The 21,463-nt window shown below is 44.1% G+C and overlaps 3 protein-coding genes across 6 annotated transcripts in view; 1 reads left to right on the top strand and 2 right to left on the bottom strand.

Moving 5' to 3' along the window:
• The window catches only part of LOC131670549 (uncharacterized), a 65,747-nt gene extending 60,947 nt beyond the window's left edge, over window positions 1–4,800 (bottom strand). For all 4 annotated transcript variants that reach the window (XM_058946227.1, XM_058946229.1, XM_058946228.1 and 1 more), the window contains exon 1: window positions 4,445–4,800. The gene's annotated coding sequence lies outside the window, so the exon portion shown is untranslated. The remainder of the gene's footprint in view (window positions 1–4,444) is intronic.
• A 6,526-nt stretch (window positions 4,801–11,326) lies between these two features.
• LOC131670513 (uncharacterized) lies at window positions 11,327–13,094 on the bottom strand. Its single transcript, XM_058946173.1, has 4 exons — window positions 12,849–13,094; window positions 12,519–12,707; window positions 12,043–12,422; window positions 11,327–11,958 (listed from the first exon to the last, which is right to left on the bottom strand). Exons 2-4 carry the CDS (start codon window positions 12,682–12,684, stop codon window positions 11,542–11,544), a joined length of 963 nt encoding a protein of 320 aa, XP_058802156.1. The 5' UTR covers window positions 12,685–12,707; window positions 12,849–13,094; the 3' UTR covers window positions 11,327–11,541.
• A 315-nt stretch (window positions 13,095–13,409) lies between these two features.
• On the top strand, window positions 13,410–15,101 carry LOC131670514 (glutamine synthetase, mitochondrial-like). Its single transcript, XM_058946174.1, has 4 exons — window positions 13,410–13,642; window positions 13,804–14,001; window positions 14,074–14,453; window positions 14,523–15,101. The coding sequence occupies exons 2-4, from the start codon at window positions 13,833–13,835 to the stop codon at window positions 14,928–14,930; spliced, it is 957 nt and encodes a 318-aa protein (XP_058802157.1). The 5' UTR covers window positions 13,410–13,642; window positions 13,804–13,832; the 3' UTR covers window positions 14,931–15,101.
• The last annotated feature ends 6,362 nt before the right edge of the window (window positions 15,102–21,463 follow it).

Genomic DNA, 21,463 nt, shown 5'->3' with positions numbered 1-21,463 from the left:
AATTTCCAACGAGGGAATAACACGCTCGTCTCTTTTCTTGTGCTCCAATTCAAATGCGTACCGTCACCCGCGCTGATTTTTGCAGATTAAAAAAATGTAAATTGTAAAAATATTTGAGTGGTTCGAGAAGTATGTTTCGATAACTCACGAGTGACGGAGAGAGAGGAGTTTATGAAAAGTTTTTCTCTATCTATTCTATAACAATGCAGGCGTTGGAATGTTCGAACAAAGTTGGAGATAAAAAATTTGAAAAACAAATACTTCTTTTCCTGCAAAATTCGATGTGCGCGAGTTTATTGAATTTTGCAAGGAAAAACAAGGGCTTTGCCAAACACAATCGGAATTCCCTTTGCAGTCGTGGAGGAGTCAAAAAAAAAGCCAAGCAGCGATTTCTCTCGGAAAGTAAATCAAAAGGAAGCCGACGGCCCTACTCAAGAAAACACCGCCCATCGCTCGACCATGCAGACAAAAAAAATACAGCGACGTCCAAGCAACCACATAAATATCCATAGTGGGCTTGATTTGCCACGCAGTCTCACCGAAGATTTATTCCGGCCGACGGCTCTATCGAGGTATAAATCTACCTGTCGCAGAGACGTGCACTCCAGAAAAAAACATTAACCGCACTATCCCCCTTTAAATGCCTTCAATATACACAAAATCAATGAAAACAGTCATCGCACTGGTGGTGTAATTTAACGAACAGCCAAATGACGAATACGAGTATGATCAGTAATAGACTCGCGCGAGTTTATCATTTACTTGGCTTGCCGATGACAATTGCGTGGTAACGAAAAACAGCTACATTTTCGTATCTTCTTGAATTGAAAGTGTCGTTTATTGGCTAATTTGGACTCGTCTATTATCGTTCCTGTTTAAATTTCTCAACAATTATTATCTGATTTTTTCTTCGCGTTTGCATGCTTTGATTCTCATAATTCGCATAGAAATCTAATGAAAAACATAGACATCATTGTTAGTACTTCGATTCCGAAAGCTAGAAACTCGATTAATGAAAATTTTTCTTTGCACAAAGTATATTACAGACTAAGAATTACTTTTGCATATTTTATGACTCGCATTGAATTTTAAATACTCCAAGCAATGTCGAAAAACGTCGGTTTTGTGTACAAAATAAATATATGCCCCTATTTATTGAAATAATTCACGAAACGGCGTGCACCTGGTCTTCTCGTGCGCGCGTACATTTTCGCAAGAGCAAACCAGATTTCCATTACACGAGCGTAACGGCGAGCTGTATGAATAATTTTAATTAGAGTAGCGTTGTAATTAAACCGAACAACAAGCAGCCTATCGCTTAACTCAAGAGCGGCCGCCACAAGAACAATAAACTAACGTGTCTCGCGCGCCATCATCGCCAGCGTAGTTGCAGGCGCGGAAATAAAGCAGCGACGCTCCTCGAATTCTTGCTGTGCAATCGCGTCGCAAAGAATACAGCAACAAGTGACCAAAATCCTGACCCTCAAGGCGAATATACACGATCGATCATTGCTAGTCACCCGCTCTTTCACGACATCTCCTTCTCTCTCTCTCTCTCTCTCTCTCTCTCTCTCTCTCTCTCTCTCTCTCTCTCTCTATTTCAGCACTACTACTCTTTTGCTCCGACGAAAAAACCGATCGATACTTTACTCGGCTAAGTAAAGTCACCAATAGTGCATTTTATTTGAATGGCGTATCGGCTGTGTTCGCGTTTTTAATAAAGTTATTTATAAGTTCGACTGACGATTTGCTCAAGGCGCGATCGCTGCATCGAATATGGATGTTTCTCTGCTTGCGTATCGTTATTTGACGTTTCAATTGACCGACGCGAGAAAGGCGAACAACAAAGCTTTTCTTTTCCAGCTGCAGCGAGGCAGTTTCGCTCCGTCGACATGACTTTTCGCTTGTTTTCTTTTTCACTAGAACGACTAGCCACAAATACGAGTGTAGTAATCGACATGAGAACGCACTCGATACATCAACAGTCTAGCCATTTGTGTAATGGATACGATCAATTTTCCTCGCTAGCGAGCTCAACTCAAAAGCAATTATATTAGTCCGAGCGTACCAGGGGTAAAGAATCGTGGATCAGTTCGACGCGCGATCGTTAAACTCTTTTTCCAGCACCGCCGTCCCCTTGAAACGAGCCGCAGCATATCACTCTTGCGCTCCCCTCGGTCCCTGCTAGGAATATACGCACGCGTAAATAGTGTGACAAGTTCGTTTCTCGTTAGATATTCAATTTCCCACCTGAGAGAGAGAGAGAGAGAGAGAGAGTCAACAGCATCGTGTAAACGTAATTCCACGCCCCGCGTGGAAAATTAGGAAGTTTTGCAATTGACGCTCACTGCACGGGTGAAGGCTCTGGGAGCAGGAAAAAAACACGCTTTTTCCCTGCGTTCTCTGCTCTCCAAGAGCTCTTTCATTAGCGTTACGACGCGAATCAACTCCTTCGCCTGATGAGCTCTGGAATGCGAAGACGCCTCTTCCCGTGCACCCCTCGCTGTGAGTTTTAAGTTAGACGCTGAACGAGGGAGGTCGAGCGCGGCGGATAGCTGTCGTTGCGAACTGGTCGCCCCCCCCCCCTTCTTTTTCTCTTGAATGAACGGATAAACGCATAATTTCGATAGTTAGCTCTCTGTACTTACGTTGACCTTAAGTTTCACTTTTCTGTTGTCACAAATTAGCGCGCGCAGTCGCGTCCACGCGTTCCACCCGCGATACAGGGAGCTCGCGCGTGCGTGTCACCGAGGTAACAAAGATTTCAAAGTGCTGTCCCCGCACGCGTGTCGCGTAGACAGTCGAACGAGATACCAAGCTGTCGTCCGCGGGGAACGTATTTTCGGTGCTTCTTCTTGGCAGTGCGGCGGTGCAATTGTTCATTGTACTTGGAAGGATAAATAGAGAGAGAGAGAGAGAGAAAGCGAATGAATATTTATCTCTCAACTGCTGAGATTGATCGGCATAGAGTCAGATCCATCGGCAATGGAATAAACGTGATAAATATGCCAAGTGCGTTTCATCACCTCGTGCGAGAAATTCGACCTCATCGCAATCGTTACGAGTGACTAAAATTTGATTGAGGGCATCTAATGGACGAGCCAACTAACTACGAAAATCGTCGTAGTGGTAGTTGCGCCAAGCAAATAACGAGCATTTACCTTTCGATCCATTCCTGCCTCGCAGCTCGGCGTCTTTCGCGCTGTGCGGTGCATCAACTTTTGTGCAGCGCCGAGGAAAGTTGCGGGGCACAGTTTGAAGTATAGGGCACCCCGCTCCGCTCGCCTTTCATTCGTAATGACGAGAATCTATAGACGCTGCGTCATTGAAGTTCAACAAAGTTCCCTCAGGCGCCGATAGATTAAACTCATTAATTCATCGTCGGAAGAAAAAGGCGTTTTCGGAAGACAGCCCTAGTCTCGGTGCTTTGAAAAAGTCGCGCGCGCGCGTCTCGCCGAAAGCTAAGCAAAGCTCCGGGAAAATGTTGTTTTTGCGCTGGACAGTTCGGCAAAGTATACGAGCGCGCATGCAAGACTCTCGCGCATGCCACGGCAAAGCAGTGTATTAGCGCCGCGCGCAAAATGCCCCCTTGCTAACTCAGCGAAAAGTGCTCGCGTTTCAAGCAAAATACACTCGCGCAAATCCCCTCGCAAACGAAAAAAAAAATAATCAAAATGAATAATAGAAAAACTTTTAGTCGGGGAAGTCGACGAGTGCACGAAATTCACTCGCGCATTTAATCAGATGAATTTTTCAATTACGTGCGAGCATGGCAGGAAGGTTCTAAAAGAGAAACTTCATCGCGTAATTAAAGTCGTACGCTTGAAAGTTCAAAATGCACTCGGCTCGTAGAGAGAGAGAGAGAGAGAGAGAGAGAGAGAGAGAGAGAGAGATGAGTCGTCTATACGATCGCGAGGCGCGAAAGAAGCGTCGCTCACGCGTTGAAGCTCGATTCGTCGTCCTAGCACGACATTTGCGTTAGCTCAGCTGTGAGCCTTGTCGCATTGTGCGTCTAGCCGCAAAAGCAAGCGCTTCAAAGAAATATGTATACGTGTATCACACCCGAGTTCGCTTTCTCTCTCTTTGCCACTCTATTCGCAAGTGCACGTGCTTCGTTTCGACAGCCAGCTTTAATTACTCGAGCGATATCAACGCGTCGTCGAGATCTGCATTTTGTTTTCTGTCGCGCTTGAGGTTCAGGCGCCAATTATTCGCTCGATGAATGTTATCGAATAGTTTGCACAACTCAACGGCGGCTAGCATTAATTATTCAACAACAAAATCGACGGCTGTATGTGTATGCCCGCCCAAGTATAATGTATTCCAATAACGCATGAGCAGCGACTCACCTCGCGCGCTCATCAAACATTGACACCCTCGAGAAATTATTCACGCGTCCTTCGCGCGTAGACGCCGAAAAAGAAAGTAATCAAGCGCTGCTTACCTGTTACTTCTCGTTTGTCCTCGCGCGAGTCTTCTCGTTGGCGGTCGAGCGCAAACGTCTCTGTACCAACAGCCAAGCTCCGACCGCACTCTCTTTCTCTCTCGCGCACACACCCCCAAACAAAAAAAAACAAGCAACGGTTATCGTCAATCCATGGCCACGATTGGTAGGTTCATCACGAAAGAAGATCACGACTGCGAGAGAGAAGGAAGCCGAAGCGAGTGGCTTTCTCACTCTCTCTCTCTCTCCCTCGCTTTTTCTCTGTCCGTCTGTGTCTGTCCGTCTGTCTGTCCGTTTGGTGTGTTTATGTGTACGTGCAACGTGCAGCTCGGCTCGGCGCGCTCGACTGACGACCCGGCCGCCCGCGGCCAACGTCGACACTGCCGCGACCAACTACTACCCCACTTTCAACCCGAGCTTTCATCCCGCGCACGCGTACCTCTCGCTCCTCGCCGAAAACGCCAAGATCAGCTGACCGAGGGCGGAGCGACACTCGTTCCTTTTCTCGGTGCTCGTCTTTCGGAAGCTGAGATTGATTTGCAATCTCGACGAGCGGCCGACCAGCGCGCGCGCGCATTCCCCTTTTTAATAACAATGGGCAACAAGGAAGGGCGCATACGTCCCGTTCGAATATATCATTTTGTACGATTAAATCCAACGTGATTACTCTCTGCCTATCAAACACACGCAGCATAATCGCCCGACTGCGCATTATCCACGCGGAATTTCAAGGCCGATTGCGCGTTTAATATTAGATCGGATGATTGTTAAAAAGAGCGGACGCTAAAGAAGAATTTCAAAAAGTGCACAATTATTTCTCTTTCATTAGCGTCGAATATTAAACAAGTTGACTCGGCGACAACGAAAAAGAATTTGATGTTGAACGGCGCGAAAATTGGATGGTATTATTGGATCACTTCAATTATCGAACAATCGGACCGAGTTCAATTATCGAGCAATTTAATAGTGCCACGAGTAAAATGAATAGCAATTGAAATAATGCAACTACAGCCGTCTTTACTGAGTAAGTACTTGGAAGCCCTACGGCAAATTGAAAACAAAATTAACGTGTTGGAATTGCTCTCTCTCGTCTCGCTCCTCTTCCCCCGAAATAGTAAGCTTTCGTTGCTCCCTCTCTCGCGCGGAGGTTTATTACGAGCGATTAAAAATCAGATAAGGACTGGTGGCAAGTTTCTACGTGGGACACAACGAGGCATCGCGTCGTAGTGCAGGGTAAGCCAGTCTATGCACATCTGAATTGAAAATTTCGCGTTTGATTTATCCGCCTTCCCCGATAAGTCTCGAAATTGCGATGAGACGCAGACTAACGGGGAAATAATTCTCGCGCGAATAGATCGAAGAAAAGTCGAACGCGGATCTATACACCTGCTCTTCGCGAAGGATTTTCCGACGAACAAAAGAGCCGAACCGTGGACTAACATGAATAAAAAGCTGGATGGAAAACAAAGAAGAAAAAAGGCTCGTCGCCGTAGCAGCTGAGAAGAGAAGCTAAGGCAAGCGAACTGAATACGAAGTGAGCAGTGAGCCATACGCCGGGGCCTCGGACGTCCGACAATAGGGCCGATTTTCTTTCTCTGGCGACTACCGGGATGAGCGCGAGAGCGAAGAAGGTCTATGTTGGGCAAAATGGCGTCTCTTCGGAAAAGACGCCGTTCGCGAGCTCGCGAGGGACATGGTTATACGGCAAGCAGCCCATTACCGATCACTTTCTTGCTCTTGCTTTCCTTGCCAGTTTCAGCGGACACGCAGGCACCGCCGGCACCTTGTTCCAAGTTCGCTTGCACTCGAACGAGTGAAATGTTCAACTGGCGGAAATCGTGACCTCGAGCAACGTCGATAAAAATTTCAGCCGCGAGGGATCGGGCGACTAATTATCGTCCCGTGTATAATTAGCCAACAGCGTCAATTCTATTGATATCGAAGCGGTCGCGACGACCTCGTGCGCGCGAAACTAGCTTTCGTTGGGAAAAATCTGCGTGGACCCCGATTGCTAATTTGATATGCAGAAAAGGACGAACACGAGGTGAAAGCGCGTTATACGTATATCTAAGAGATTCGATTAGACTGACAAAGGCGGTACGACGACCTATTTACATGTTAACTGCGCCGCGGCTACGATGCAATTAGTACGATGGATCACGAATTGTGCGCGACTAAGGTGATGGTAAGTAATACACGCTGTATCGGAGTTGATGATCGTGGATTGACATTAATCTATTAGGGGTCGAATATCGAAAAGAGCCGGTGAACTTTGACAGACGGATATTGGAACAATTTGGAGCTATCGGAAAAAAATTCATTTATTACCCCTTGCTGAAGGTTTTTATCCATCTAATGCTAATTTATCCATCGATATGACCTGAGTGTTGGAGCAATCCCTGGTATACCTATAGGAAAGGCTAAGAAAGATTGTTTCCAAGGCGTAGATTGAAAATAGAATATTTATCCCATTGACTATATTCTGCTCATAAAACATAATATTATTAGGAAAAAGTACGTTAACATACTTACCATCACTATTATATTTTATGACATATAACGATGTAACGAGATCATACCTATCAAGAGACATACATGCTTTCAAACACGTAGCAGTTAATGCGATCGTGTAGTTAATACTTCTTTTACTGTTTTGTCTCTGCCCCGCGTAATTACACGTAAACGGGACTATGAACTGACTGTCAGGTCAAAAAAGTCAGAAGACTTACATGGGGTGAATTATCAAGAGGTCAGATCAACATGCTCTACGTTATCACCAACTTTTGATGATTCTTTCTTGCGCGTTTCATTGCGTGACAGACTTTTTTTTCGATTAACAAATGATGCTTGATATTCCAAAGGTCCCTCCTATCAGATTATATGTTGTGAATAGCCTATTGAACATCAGCAACAAAGGATCGTTCGGAAAAAAAGAGTACAAGCTTGCTGGAAATTGGAAAACTATAAAGATGTCTCCAATTTATAAAGCAGCGTACAATCCCGATAGAGATAAGAAAAAAGTATATTTCAGAGTTCGAGTAGTATTACAAGAGTGCATTATAGGGGAATCCAGAGGGGGTGATCTCAATGTACGTTCCGATCAAAGTGGAGCTTTCGGAGAGAGAGAGAGAGAGAGAGTCTGGCGATCAAAGTCAATTCGTAATAAGGATAAGTGTGTATTTCAGGGAAATGGAGACACGATTTCTTATGCGAAGTCAATTGCATTATACTCTCTCTCTCTCTCTCGCGCGCGCGCGAACGGAATTGGATTCTTTCTTAGCGCGCACTTATATACCTACACTAAACTTGCCTCTCTCTTCGGACATTCTTTCTCTACCTTGCCTTCGCCACTTCACCTTCTACTCTCATTGCCTTAGTCCTTGTTAAGTTCTTCCTTGTTGCGCTTTTCTATAGCTCTTAGCCTCCTCGCTGTACGTTTCATTTTAACGCACTACTTGGCCTCTTTTACTACTAGCTTGCTTACCGTGAAGTTCTCAAGATATGAAGTACGAGCTCGCAATGTCATCGCGCGATCGTTGCTTTCTTTTTACGGGATGGAAGCTTATCCTTGTAACAAAGGCTGCGAGCTCGCGACACCTATAGACAACGCATCAACTATCCGAATGGAATATGCATGATGCGAGACGCACTGGCGCGATTGTTGGAGATTATCTTTGCTGCGCGATGGACAAACATGTTAATGGATCGTGTGCGCGCGAGACAAGCCCCCATCGGTCAATGTCTAACATCCTCATTGACAGAGCAAAATTTATGACGTATTTACGTGTTAGTTGTAGTTTACCAACGCCCATTGCCTAATTCTAGTTACCAAAGTCCATTGGTAATGTCCTCGTTTCTTTATTTATCGCGCGGACACTGTTACGACAAAGGTGGCCGGATAAAATACACCCAATAAAAGTCACTCTACTGTCGTGCAGATGGCGAACTGCCCGTTTTTTTTAACTTAATTCTTGATATTTCCTTTAGTTTAGTGATTGTACGACCACAATCATGTACGAAGCGGAATTTTAATAACTGCTGCTTCGAGGATGTACAAAAACGCGTAAAACGCACGACACCAAAAGTTGTTATTACATTGAACGTGCCTCGAGAGCTTTTTGAATTACTCTCGCGCGCAGCGGGAAAAGCCTGCCAAGTTTGCGTTCGCGTCAAGTCTCGACAAAGAAGCGTCAAAATGGAAACGGAAAGCCCGAGCTTTCGTGCCCAAGCAAATCGTTCAATTGTCGTATCCGCGAATCATTCAAGTGCATTCCGTGCCGGTATCAAGCTTCGAGCCTACCAAATATGCCTTTCCTCGATCCTCGAAAGGCCAGTGATCTAATGGAGCGTATAGCCATTCCGGGATGCGGTCAGTCAATTGAGAACGCACACTGTGGCGCTGCTTACCGGAAACACGCGTACGTACAAATAATAGCCGAAGCTCGTTGTTTGCGCATTGCTCGAATGCTCGATAAATAGCTCCCTCCCTCCATCCCTCCCACACAATGACGCGCGCATGGGAAATTGAACATTATAATAAATCTCCATTGCGCCCGCGAGCCGCTATAACTGTCGCAGCCCCGATGTCGAGGATTTATCGCAGGCGGGCTATACGAGTGATAAATTTGATAATCTTTTTGTGGGTGCCACTGGTGGCTGCTCACTTTTGCATGATTGTTTCGCCTTCGGGGCCAGCGCTAGAGTGATGCATTGCCTTGTGCGCGCGCGTGCGTGTCGTTAACTTCGTTTTCCTCGATCCGAATGGATTCCCGAATAAAGTTTCACCAAAGTTAAAAGCATTGGAATCCATCGAAAGAATCCGTCAAGTTTTCTTTGCCCTTCTTTGCTCGTTAGGAAAAACCTTCAAAGCTCGGAAATCATTTGTTTCGTCGCGAGCTTCGTTTCAAGGGGATTATGCAGGAGAAAGCTGCAGTATTTCGCGTCGATGGAACGATGAAGTAGCCGTGACGGAGAGGGAAAGTCGGTTGGGCATGAGCCGCCGAGCCACTTTAATTTTCAAGTTTTTTAATATAGAGTGGCACGCCCCTTTCATTTACTTTCATTGGGCCGAGACCATCAGCACCGGAGCTCTCTGATCTTTAAGCAGCTGCCTTCAAATTGGATACATCTTTTACGAGTTGGCCGTCCTCAGCCCTTTCCGAACTCATGAAATTCAATAGAAAATTTCCTCGTGGCAAATCACAAGGGCCGGGGTTACGGCCTCACTCCTATCGCGAGAGCGCTGAAATTCAGACGGGTTTAATCGGCGCGGCGCGTAACTTTGTTGCGACTTTGCAAGCAATTCAACCAATTTTAAAAGGCCAATACGAAAATCCTGATGGGAGCACGCGAAAAAGTATGAGAAAAGCTCGCCGCGGCGGTTTTAATATCGGCTCGCTTGGCTACTACACGAACTACTAGCCTCCGGCCGAAATCCCCCCCCCCCCTCCCCCTTTCCAACAATTTTTCTGTGTACAAGTTTTCGTGCAGGTAGTACGAGCGTGTATGCAAGTGATAAGCGGTCGCGATACGATACTCGTTGTTGCGAATTCGTCCTCTATTGGTAAAGTCCACGAGAAAATCCAATTTAACTACGACTGAAGATCGGTGCTCGTTGTTCGTTTTCCCATGTGTAACGTTTTAAATTCGAATTCTCGTGGCACAATCGATCACGTGTGTCACTTTTTATTCAGTCACCGTTTATATTCTGAAGACAGGCTAAAGAGATGATTGGCTGCGACGACGTGCTGGACACGAAGGCGCCATAGAACTGGCTTTTCTTCGCGTTGGCATTGCACGGATTGATATTTTTTTTTCCTCGGATTGTTCACGCGAAGAAAGCGAGACGAATCGCCGTCGTTTCTTTCTCCGTCGATTAGCTTAGAATCGATTTCCAGCAGATGGGGCTACATTGATTTGCTCGCAGATCACACGAGAGAAAGAAAGCTGGGAAATATCGAATTGGAAGTTTATCAGTGCTGCTGCTTGTCCCGCGCGCGAGATTGAAAGCATCAATGCGGAATTAAATCGTTCCCTTGGTTCTTTATTTTTCAAAATGGGCTCTGCCAACTTCACTCCATTCACGCGCGGAGGCAACAATGAAAAATCCATTTTGACTGCCGACCTCTCGCCAAAAGTATCCGCACTAACGTTTTTACGAAATTGTCAATCGCCGCGACGTCAATAGGTTTGAAAGCACATCGATCAAACTCTCTCTTTCCTTTTGTGGAAAAACGAATATTCTACCCTTTCAGTTGGAGCGCCAACTCGTTTCTCACGCGCAAAAAAGTAGTCTTACCAAACGTAACTCGAAATTCTCAGGAGGCGATCATCGGATTATTAAGCGAATGCGCCCGGACGACAGATATTCGAGACGGAACAAGAAGGGAAACAGAAGGAAAAAAAGTCCGCTGCAGCCCACTGTGGCTCTATGTATTTGATCGGGCGCTGCAGCTGACGGGGCGCCTCGGCTATTTATATTTATAAGTCACGCAATTAGACGCAGAGGCGGTACTGCGACTAGCGCGCGAGTGCAACCCAAAGATAAGAAGCGGAATAATGTTTGCGATGGCGCTTACGCGCTAACTCAACGGCTTCTGTTGGCTGCCTCAAGTTTCGGCCTTCCAAGCCGGAATGGATGCTCTCGCGGTAACGAACGTGACACTGATTACCTTCTCGGCGTTTAATCGATTCTCGGTCGCGGATCGGAAACGCCACCGATGACAAATCTTGAATACTTTGCTGTCAGCTTATCCGGAGATACGCGTACTTTATAAGCCAAGTACTTACAGTTTGCCGACCGTTTACAGTTTGATGACGCAGACGTTTTGTCCTTGGAGCAAAGGTTTGAATGTTTGTAAACGAGACCTTAAGGTAAATTTCTTTCTTAATATTTATTAGGATTGAAATTTGTATGATTGGTAGATTGAGGCAAGCGAGCGCATCGAATGCGAACGGAGCATTAAGTAACAAGCTAGGCAATAAAATTATAAGGACATGTATAGACGTCGTAATAATATTTCAACATAGTAACTAAAGTGTGACAGACTAATACTAGTTAGCCTATAAAGATAAGTATAAACGAATGAAGCAAGTAATTAAGTATTTTGTACATTAAACTCAATTGAAGAAGCTGCCATAATAATTGATTTTGTGACTACGTACGGATCAATGTCACATGCTATTTTTAATTCGAGATGCGTACGACCTTTATTATCAAATAAAGCGTAGGTAGGTGACGGCCTTATCCTCTCATCGAAGATGATGCTAGATCGCATCATCCGGGTAAATTTAGTTTGCAATCCTTCTAACCAAATCTGAGCCTCGCCCATTGCTTCTTGATCGCTTCCTTCGCGCATATTAAATGATGAAAAAATGTAAGTATTGTGTGCTACGTCGCCCGATATTAGTGGACCGAAACAAGGCGTCAAGTGGAATTCTTCTGCGACGCGTTGGAAAATGAAACGAGACATCCACAACTCGTCGCATACGCGCAGGGCATTGCTTGGTCCAGTCTAAGAACGTAACATTCGTAACATTGAATGAATGTGTTAATCAAGAGTTCGTTAGTGCTTTTGGCAAAATAAGCGTGCACTCACCACGTATTTAAAAAGGCGATTATTGCGCAAGTTGAAAGAGCATATGCATAAGCCGGCGTAATTAGCAGCCTTATAAAAGCAGTCTAACACCTTTCTAATGACGTCCTTGTGTGCAATAGTTAACTCTATGTTGGCATACTCTTCGAAATGAAATTCTTGCTCGATGTGGAAATAATGGCCGTCCAAACGAGCCACGGTAGCTTTAGTGCGGCAGTCCTTACGATACCGCGTAAACGGCATGGGCACCTCCTCCTCCAGGAAGGTTTCACACAAGGTGATGTAGCTATGTTTAGGTCGGAAGGGATCATCAAAATTTACCGCTGGCTGTAAAGATCCCGAGTTGTACAGGTCTTCGAAATTCCATCTGGGGATTTTCGCAGCTACATGCGTTCAAACAATAGTATCGAAATTAGCAATTTTTCGCATGAGAATTGATCAATAACGTTTCATAATAACCCAATAATATCAGTTATTACATTTGAAAATCGGAGCGGACCATTCCATTGAATCAAGGTTTCTTGTTTTACTGAATATCTTCCAAAAATGATTAGAAAAGTTCACCCATACATATTCTGCCCTCACCGTCTTGTCCTTCAAATCCCAATACTTCTTTGTTGATGTTGTTAATTGAGGCGCACTCATTCTTAGGCCGTCTTCTCTAGAACCTACATTTCTCGACAACAATCATTAGCATTTCGCAAACATTATTATTATTATTACAAGTAGTTTACGTGAGATTTCTTTTGCGGATTGCTGATGCGTAAAAAATAGAAAGAGCTTTCTTTGAAAGAATTTATTTTGCTAACCTTCGAAATTGTCCTCAGAATTTCTTCTTGATGAATAATAATCAAGTCTTGGAAAATACACTTCAGGTACAATAGTATTTGTCCTCTTTACTTTTTACGTTGAACGAAAACGTTCCTTGTTCTCGACGATTGGCAAGGTTGATCAAGATACTATTTTCTTGAAAGAGCAAGGTACGTTATGTTATGACGGGTACGTTCGATTAACAGTGAAAAACGGTAGCTGGCTGTTCCAACGGTTCGTATTGTAATCGAACGTGCCCAAGCAAAAAGATTCCGGTTCGTCAGTTCCGAGCGTTTCATTTTCGGTTACTTATTTTCGATCGTGTTCTCATGTCAAATATCAGCTCAAATAGAGACCGTTTAAGGCTTATTTGCATTTGATACCAACGTTAATTTGCTTTAAACACGGGCTCCCAATATTGCTAATTATTATTATTAATAAAACATTATCACACGTATAGTCTACAGTAATAATCGTCGAGGAAACTTCCGATCCCTCCATTGGAACGGTAATCTTAGAATGAAACTTCCGGTTCGTACGTTAGAACAGATGGATAGGAAGTTTCATCGACGACTACCGTTTTCCGCTTTCAGTCAACTGTGCCCGCGTTACGACAGAAGGCGTCCTTGCTTTTTCAAGAAAACAGTATCTTAATAAATCTTGCATATCATCGAAAATAAGGAATTGTAATTTAATCGTAAATAGTTACGAGAATAAATACCATAGTGTGTTAATTGGATTTTCCGAGAATTAATTATTGATTGAATTGATTCATCAAGAAGAAATTTAGAAGGTAATTTTAACGGTTATCCGTATAAATTATTTCAAAGAAAGCTCTTTCTATTTGTTTAAGTTTACGTATCAGACGTTCACAAAATAAATCTTACATAAATTATTTGTAAATAAAAAGTTAGCAAAACGCCAATGATTGTTGTCGAAAAATGTTGGTTCTAGGAATTTAATCGTCATCTCAAGACCTAAGAATGTGTGACCCTGAATTGACATCAGTAACGGAAAGGTATATGAAATTGAAGGATGACACGACCAGGGTAGAATACGTATGGATCAATTTTTTTAATAATTTTTGGCGGTTCATCAGTAAAGTACGAAATGTTGATGAGACTAATCATCCTTGTCCCCTAGCGTCCATATGTAATATACAAGAATATTATTATTTTGCATTTGGAAAATTTGCCAATTTCAACATTATTGCTATGTATATAGGTGCGAAGATTCCAAAATGGACTTACGAAGATGAAGATAGCTCGGGAATTTTGAAGCCAAAGGTAAATTATAAAGATCCGTTTCGACCTAAGCATGGATATGTTATTTTGTGCGAAACCTTATCGATGAATCGCGAGCCAACAATACATACGAAGAATCGCAGAGAGTGCGACAGTAAAACACACGCGACTCGTTTGGATGGTCATTATTTCCACATCGAGCAGGAGTTCCATTTTCACGAGTACATGGACGTAGAGATAACTGCTGCACGCAAGGATACAGTTAGAAAAATATTAGAATGCTTTTATAAAGCTTGTAATTACGCAGGCTTATGTATCGGCTACTTCGATTTAAATAACCATAGCTGTTTTTATTACATGGTGAGTGTTCGCATATTTCACTGAAAATACTCTATTCATTAACACACATATTCAATGTTGTACTTTTAGTGTGGACCAAACAACGCAGTACGTGTCAGCGACGAGTTGTGGATGTCCCGTTTCATTATGCAACGCGTCGCAGAAGAATTTCACCTTACGGTGAATTTTGGTCCACGAATACCAAGTGGTTTTGCAAATACTAGATACTTTTTTTCAACGTATAACATGCGCGAAGGAACCGATGAAGAAGCAACGACGACTGCTAATTTCTGGATGAATAGATTGGAGAATAGATTTATCCCAATGTTAAGAAATGCTGTCACGTACGACCACGTGGAAGGGCCAATCCCTACGTTCTCGTTGATTGATCAAGGAAAGACAATGAATTGCGTTGTCCATATCAGAACAGACATTGATCCGTATGTCGTCTGTAAAACAATTCTTGGAGCAGCTTCTTCAATTGATTTTGCTGGATAAAATTACATTAATTGCTTCGTTTATTTATATATTGGCTAATATTAGTTTGCCACGCGATAGATTTACTACGGGAACATATAATTAAGACATTGATACGTGTCCTTATAAATTAGCCGCTCAATCTACCAATACAATAAATACTATACATCGTAATAAATATTAAGAAAGCGATTCACCTTGAGGTCTCGTTTACAAACATTCAAACCTTTGCTCCAAGGACAAAGCGCCTGCGTCATCGGTCGGCAAACTGTAAGTACTTGGCTTATAAAGTACGCGTATCTCCGGATAAACTGACAACAAAGTATTCAAGATTTGTCACCGGTGGCTTTTCCGATCCGCGACCGAGAAAGTAATCAGTGTCACGTTCGTTACCGCGAGAGCATCCATTCCGGCTTGGAAGGCCGAAACTTGAGGCAGCCAACAGAAGCCGTTGAATTAGCGCGTAAGCGCCATCGCAAACATTATTCCGCTTCTTGTCTTTGGATTGCACTCGCGCGCTAGTCGCAGTACCGCCTCTGCGTCTAATTGCGTGACTTATATAAATATAAATAGCCGAGGCGCCCCGTCAGCCGCAGCGCCCGATCAACGTATATAGAGCCACAGTGTTCTTGTTCCGTCTCGAATATCTGTCGTCTGGGCGCATTCGCTTAATAATCCGATGATCACCTCCTGAGAATTTCGAATTACGTTTGGTAAGACTTCACCTTTTCGCGCGTGAGAAGCGAGTTGCCGCTTGATCTGAAGGGGTGGAAGAGTTTTTCCTCGGAAGGATCTGTCCGTTTCAATCGTTTAATCTACGATTACCGTTTTTAACCAGACACATGATACTGTCTTATCAATAATAATGGTTAGAAATATTCAGAGCCGTGTTTAAAGAAAATCTTCGTTGGTATCAAGTGGAAATAAGTCTTGAAAAGTCTCTACTTTGGGCCGGATTTGAAAAACAAACAACGTCTAAAATGATAATCGGAAATAAAATGAGCGGAAGCAACATACCGAACATTATTTTGCTCATAATCTAATGCGTCTTAAAACAAAAACTTCCAGATTATGCAAATACGAGTTCTTATTATATAATATTACGAAGTTGGTTATTCGCAGAATATGCTACGCTTACGAAGTTCTTAAAATTGAACATCAAACTGGTCGCGTTCGATTTATGGCTTGGAATACCGTGCTCGGCGTTCGATTTGCTCAATTCACTCGTTCGAACGTCACTCAAAGTCATTTGTTGTAACAAACCATCAATGTGATCTCCAAATAATTTTACAACTGATACCTTTTAGTTGTTCATATATCAAAGCAAAATAACAAATACAATTGAACATGTCAAATCTTAAAAAATATTCGTCGAATTTGCAAGCGAAAGGAAGGAATTTAGAGAACGTAAGAATGATTTGCGAGCTGTAAATCGAACACGACTATTCAATTTTCAAGACGATCAAACCACTTTCGACATAGACTTCCCAATAACTAGACATACGTAAGTTTCAATCAATCTTCGATCAATCTTCCAAATTGAGATGAACCACAGGTGGAAATATAGCCCGAAACGATACCGTCCAACTGTATAAAGTCCTTGTCTGGTCGAATTCAACTGTTCGATCGGCGATTCAAATTAAAGGCCGTTGAGTTGCTTTCAGCTCGAGTACCATAATCCTCGAGACGGGCAGAGGAAGAAGAAAGGAATGCAGAAGGAAAAAAAAAATTAGATTTCCACGTTTTTGACCAGCTGTATGGAGTGGCGTAGGTCACCCTGTATCGTCATCCGGTCCATTTGGCTGATTGGCCGCGTGCTCGCGAGAGCGACACAGCGGCACCGCAGCAAGCTCGCTCTCTCTGTAGGCAGAGTCGTGTCGGACCGATGCATGCGTTATACATCGAGAGTGGAGCGAGCGACCATCCAATCTGAAGTCGCCTGATCTCTTCGTAAGATGCTTACAGCACTCGAGAAAGCTGCCTTGCTCCAACGGAATTACGGACCTCCGTTTATTATCGAGCTTTTCTGAATTAATTTATCCACAAGGTGCTTACTTTCTTCCTTTGCCAGTCTCTCCTCTTCAATTTCTTAGATTTCTAAAAAGAAGTAAGATAAATTTCCCTGCTGTAAAATTCAGGACTAGTTGCATATTATTTTACATTATTTACTTGTTTACATTATTTTTAGTCATTATTAAAACAGTTGATTATCATTGGGATCGATTGTTCGTATTGTGAGTTGAAATTTCTCTTCCAGAAAACAGCTTATTTGTAGTTGCACTACTTGTAGCGGTTTCATAAGCGCGGCCTCGTATTGGAGTTTTCTCGTTTGTACCGTGGATTTTCGAGCGACGGACAAAAATAAACATACCCGGACAGCTGTGGATAGCGGAAATACCACAAAAAGGGCTGTCCCATTCCTATACTCAGTCGACAAAAAGCTGCACGTCGGAGTTGTCAGAGACATTGACCAGATTGATCGCGATGATCTGTCGCGCGTAGCGTCATTGACTCTATCGACATGTATAGACTTTGTAAAAATCGCGAAGCAGCGTTGCTCAATCCCGAAATGGAAATATCTGTGGCTTTGTTCTTCGAGAAAGTAATATCGCAGTGGATTGTACAGAAAGCTCACTAACTCTAGCGAGCTCAAATGATTTTCGGATTTTCGGTGAAAAGATAGGGCCACGCACGGCGCATTTACTTTGGGTTCGACGTCCAAGTAACACTCTTTCGCGACGTGCTTTTCACTTTCAATTCACTTGTCGCGTTACCCAACGGCTTCGCGGACTGACCCCATCGATCGATTCCAGAGTTGGAAGCTGCAACTGTAATCGGCAAACAATAACCACGAGCGATTCTCTCGAGTAGCACTGGCTTGCAGCCTCGTGGCTTCCTGCGCAATTGGAGCTTCGACATATCTGCAAAGCGTCGAAGGGCCTCTGGCTCGTCGAGACCGAAATCGCCCGGAACGTGCCCGGTATGCCGAAGGGATTATGCTGCGCCATCGCATTCCATCAGTGCCGCCCGCTATTTCGGAATCCGACGGACGGGCAATGACTCGCTATCTCGTGGATGCCTGCTCCGGCGTAAAAGCAAAAATGCGCGTCGTTGAACAGTCGAGCGCTTCGATAAGGCTGCTCTTTGCACGCGGAACGAGATAGAATATGTAAGTTAGACTGGCCAGTCTCGAGCAGCAGTGCGAATACGAAAGTAGCGGTACAGCATAGAGTCGCGAGAACGTTGCCCGAGCTACTCGTCCGCTCGAGCACTCGAGCCGAACGCGCTAAGAGACAGCTCTTATACGTGGTTGGACTTGGCCGTTGTGTCATCGCGTGTAGCTCGCCGAGAGTTCTTCGTCCCCGATCGTCTTCGCGCGAAGTCATTCGATCGTCGTCAACTTTCTTTGGGCTTTCTTTCCATCGCTAACGTGGTCGATTCGGAAAGACCCGCGTATCGACTCGGAAGAAGTTTAGCCGAAGTCTACGTTCGATCTGAAACGGGAAACATCCGCTGAATGCGCCGCGCGCGCCGCGCACTCCGTTAAGCGGCCCCAGCCAGAATCCACAAGTAGAAAGTGCATTTTAATTATTCATCTCCGTGTATTCCGAAAACAGTAAGCGTGACCGAGGGGAGCAGCTTGAACTGGCGTGGGTCACTTTGTATCCGATTATGCCGTCCTCTCTTTTCCCGTTTTCTGCTTGCTCTTTCGGGCGGCCAACCAGCTCCTTCGTTATTCAATGGCGGCACGTGCTGGCGAGTAAATTAAACGACAAAACACGGGCGCAATGAGCATCGCGAGTGTGGTATTACCTACCACGCGGCGTACCGACGTGGCGCGAGACGTTACCCTTCGGATGGGAATCAGAGGAACTCGATTGCCGGACGAAACTGGCCGCGCCGCGTAGCGACGAATAAATCGTCGGCAACTTTCGCCCGTAGAGTATTTCGGGGCGTTATCCGTTGACGCGAACGCCTTCAGCTCGCGCGCTCGACGGCAATTTTAAATTTAGTTTGAGAGCAAGAGCGACGCGATTGATGTCTTCTTGTTGCTGCCGTCGGCTCCTCGGAAATCTTGTTAGTTATTCAGACGATAGTATAGCTCTGGAAGCAGCAGGCACCGAGGTCATTTTTAATTCATCGGTCCACCCTCTATCTTCTCTTTTTTATACTTCTGGAGTTACTTTCGTGAATGTTTTCGCTACCAGAAAGAAAATTACGATTTCTTCTTGCGGAGAGTTCATCCGAAAGTTGAAAGCTATTCCAGGCCGGGATTAATCATTGAGCGTTCGGTCCATTTATAACCTTGTTTTTCTCGTGAAAACTAAATTCGACCTGCTAAAACATTAATGCCGCTCGTTTTAATTCGACTAAATCGATAACCTTGCACCAAACTTCGAAGCCCCGCTTCTTGCTTCATTAAATACACACCAGTTGCGAAATTGTTTACCTTGCGTTTGTTTTGAGTGGACAAAAATCATTACTTTATCAATAATATTGAAAGCCAAAAACTTACAGATAAAGGTGCTCTTACTCCATTGTAGCGCCTACCTCCATTTACCACCTACTTACTCACACAGCGTGGCATACTGGAAAAGTATAGAGAGAGAGAGAGAGAGAGAGAGAGAGAGAGAGAGAGAGAGAGAGAGAGAGAGAGAACAGAGGGAAAGAGAGGCTGCGCTTCGCGCTCGGCTGGTTGCGAATGTGATAATTATGTCCTGATAACAACGCTCTTGAGCTCAAGCTGCTGCGCAACGACAATAAGTGGCCACAATAGCCTCCTTTCTCCGCCCTCATCGGTTCTTCCCTTTGTTCGGCTTTACAGTGGCGGAGATAGAAAGTCGGCGTTCTCGTCATTCCGATGCAGGATTTTCCACGAACGTCGTATCCAAGTTTTTCATGCTACTTTGTGCTGTCTGCTTATTACATACAAGGGGATAAACACAGCCCCCTAGGTCACGGACTTTGTTTGGATTGGGCGTCAGTGTCCGTTCTTTTGCATTGAAATGAAAGATGTTTCGAAGAATCCGTCTCGTAAGACATCTGAATAGAGATACCAGCGTGTTTACATTATTTCAAATACCACAAGAGAAAAAGCACGTTTGTGCAGTAAGTGGAGAATAACTCGTTTCCGAGCTGTTTGTAATTGAAGCAGCCAATAAACAGGGCTACGAAATATTAAATCAATGTTTTTGTTTTTTATCATTTACTTGCGTAGACGGCTACTGCTTTGTTGGGTGAAGTCTCATTTCTACATCTCTTTTTTTCCAAATCAATATTGTTTACATAAAATACAATTATATTTTTGATTTAATTACACACTCGGTCGTAAGTTCTTTATTAGTGCTATAGTAACGCTGAGAGAAGCTCATGAACTACAGACGACTTCAAATTCACACTAAGAAAAAGTGAAACAAATTAAAGTAGAAAACTTGCACTATCCAAGAGCACATTTTACTTTGCTTAGCGTAGTCTTTCAACTCCTTTAAAGTTTTGATAATTAGCTGGATATTTAATGGAAATCAAGATGTACTAAGTGCCTTTACAGTCTCGAGGGACGTCTCAAAAATTGGAAGGTATTACATTTTATCGGCATTCATCTTTTCGCCTTGTTTACCTCGAATCTTATGGTAAGACCTCATAACAACATCAATCAAACTGTCGTCGTTACTCATCGTTAAAATCACACGACTGATCGAAAGAAAAACTGAAAGGCACTTATCAAAGTAAGTGCAAACAAAAAAATTTAACAATTATCTGGTGCTACTATAGCTCATCTCCCCTGTAAAACGTGAAAAAGCCATTTAAAGTTATTATTTCATTTCGCAACGTTTCTCATCTCTTCGGTATTATTATCATGTGACTCGTATAATTTTATCGACAATAGTTGGCCGAAACCACGCCTCTTGCTCGAGTCTCAATGCCGACAATGAGGCCTCCTCTCCGGCGCCATGAAAACTTTAGCTACGGGAGAAGAAGTGGCTCGCCATAAACAATCCGGGATGCTCAGTGATAATCACGCTGAGCGAATAGTTAAGGGAGCGGATCGATGAGCCAATCTCGGGCAGACACTTAACGCGCGGCGCGAACTTGCGCGAATAGACTAACTCCAATTGTTGCGCAATCAACTGCAGCGCGGGAAGTTTGCCTCGTAAACGATTCGCGCCCAGCTGTACGGATGGGCATCGACCGCAAAAGCCAATCGCACAGTCGAATTGATTGTGAGGCAGACGATTCCGATTCGCCTCCCTGCTCCTTTTCATCATCGCTTTCGTTGGGCGAGCTAATGCATAGACAAAGCGACAACGTCGTCGAGTGTCACTCCGCGTGATCGTTACGATCCTCGCAATGCCCTCGTCGTACTGTACTTTCTGATCACATCTGTGCCTGAGGATTCAACTTCATATGCACGCTTGACTGATCGGCTACTCGAGCGTGCGTAAAGTCAAGTCCCCACGTCACGCACACCTATGTCGAAAAATGAAGTTCGATGCATGAGTGAGAAAGTGATTTCACTTTCGTCTGGTAAACGTTCACACGAGGCTCAATTCACT

Source organism: Phymastichus coffea, unplaced genomic scaffold (assembly GCF_024137745.1).
Source record: "Phymastichus coffea isolate CEN01 unplaced genomic scaffold, Cenicafe_Pcof_1.1 PCOF00111, whole genome shotgun sequence".
NCBI lineage: Eukaryota > Metazoa > Arthropoda > Insecta > Hymenoptera > Eulophidae > Phymastichus > Phymastichus coffea.
This window is presented reverse-complemented; position numbering and strand designations above follow the sequence as displayed.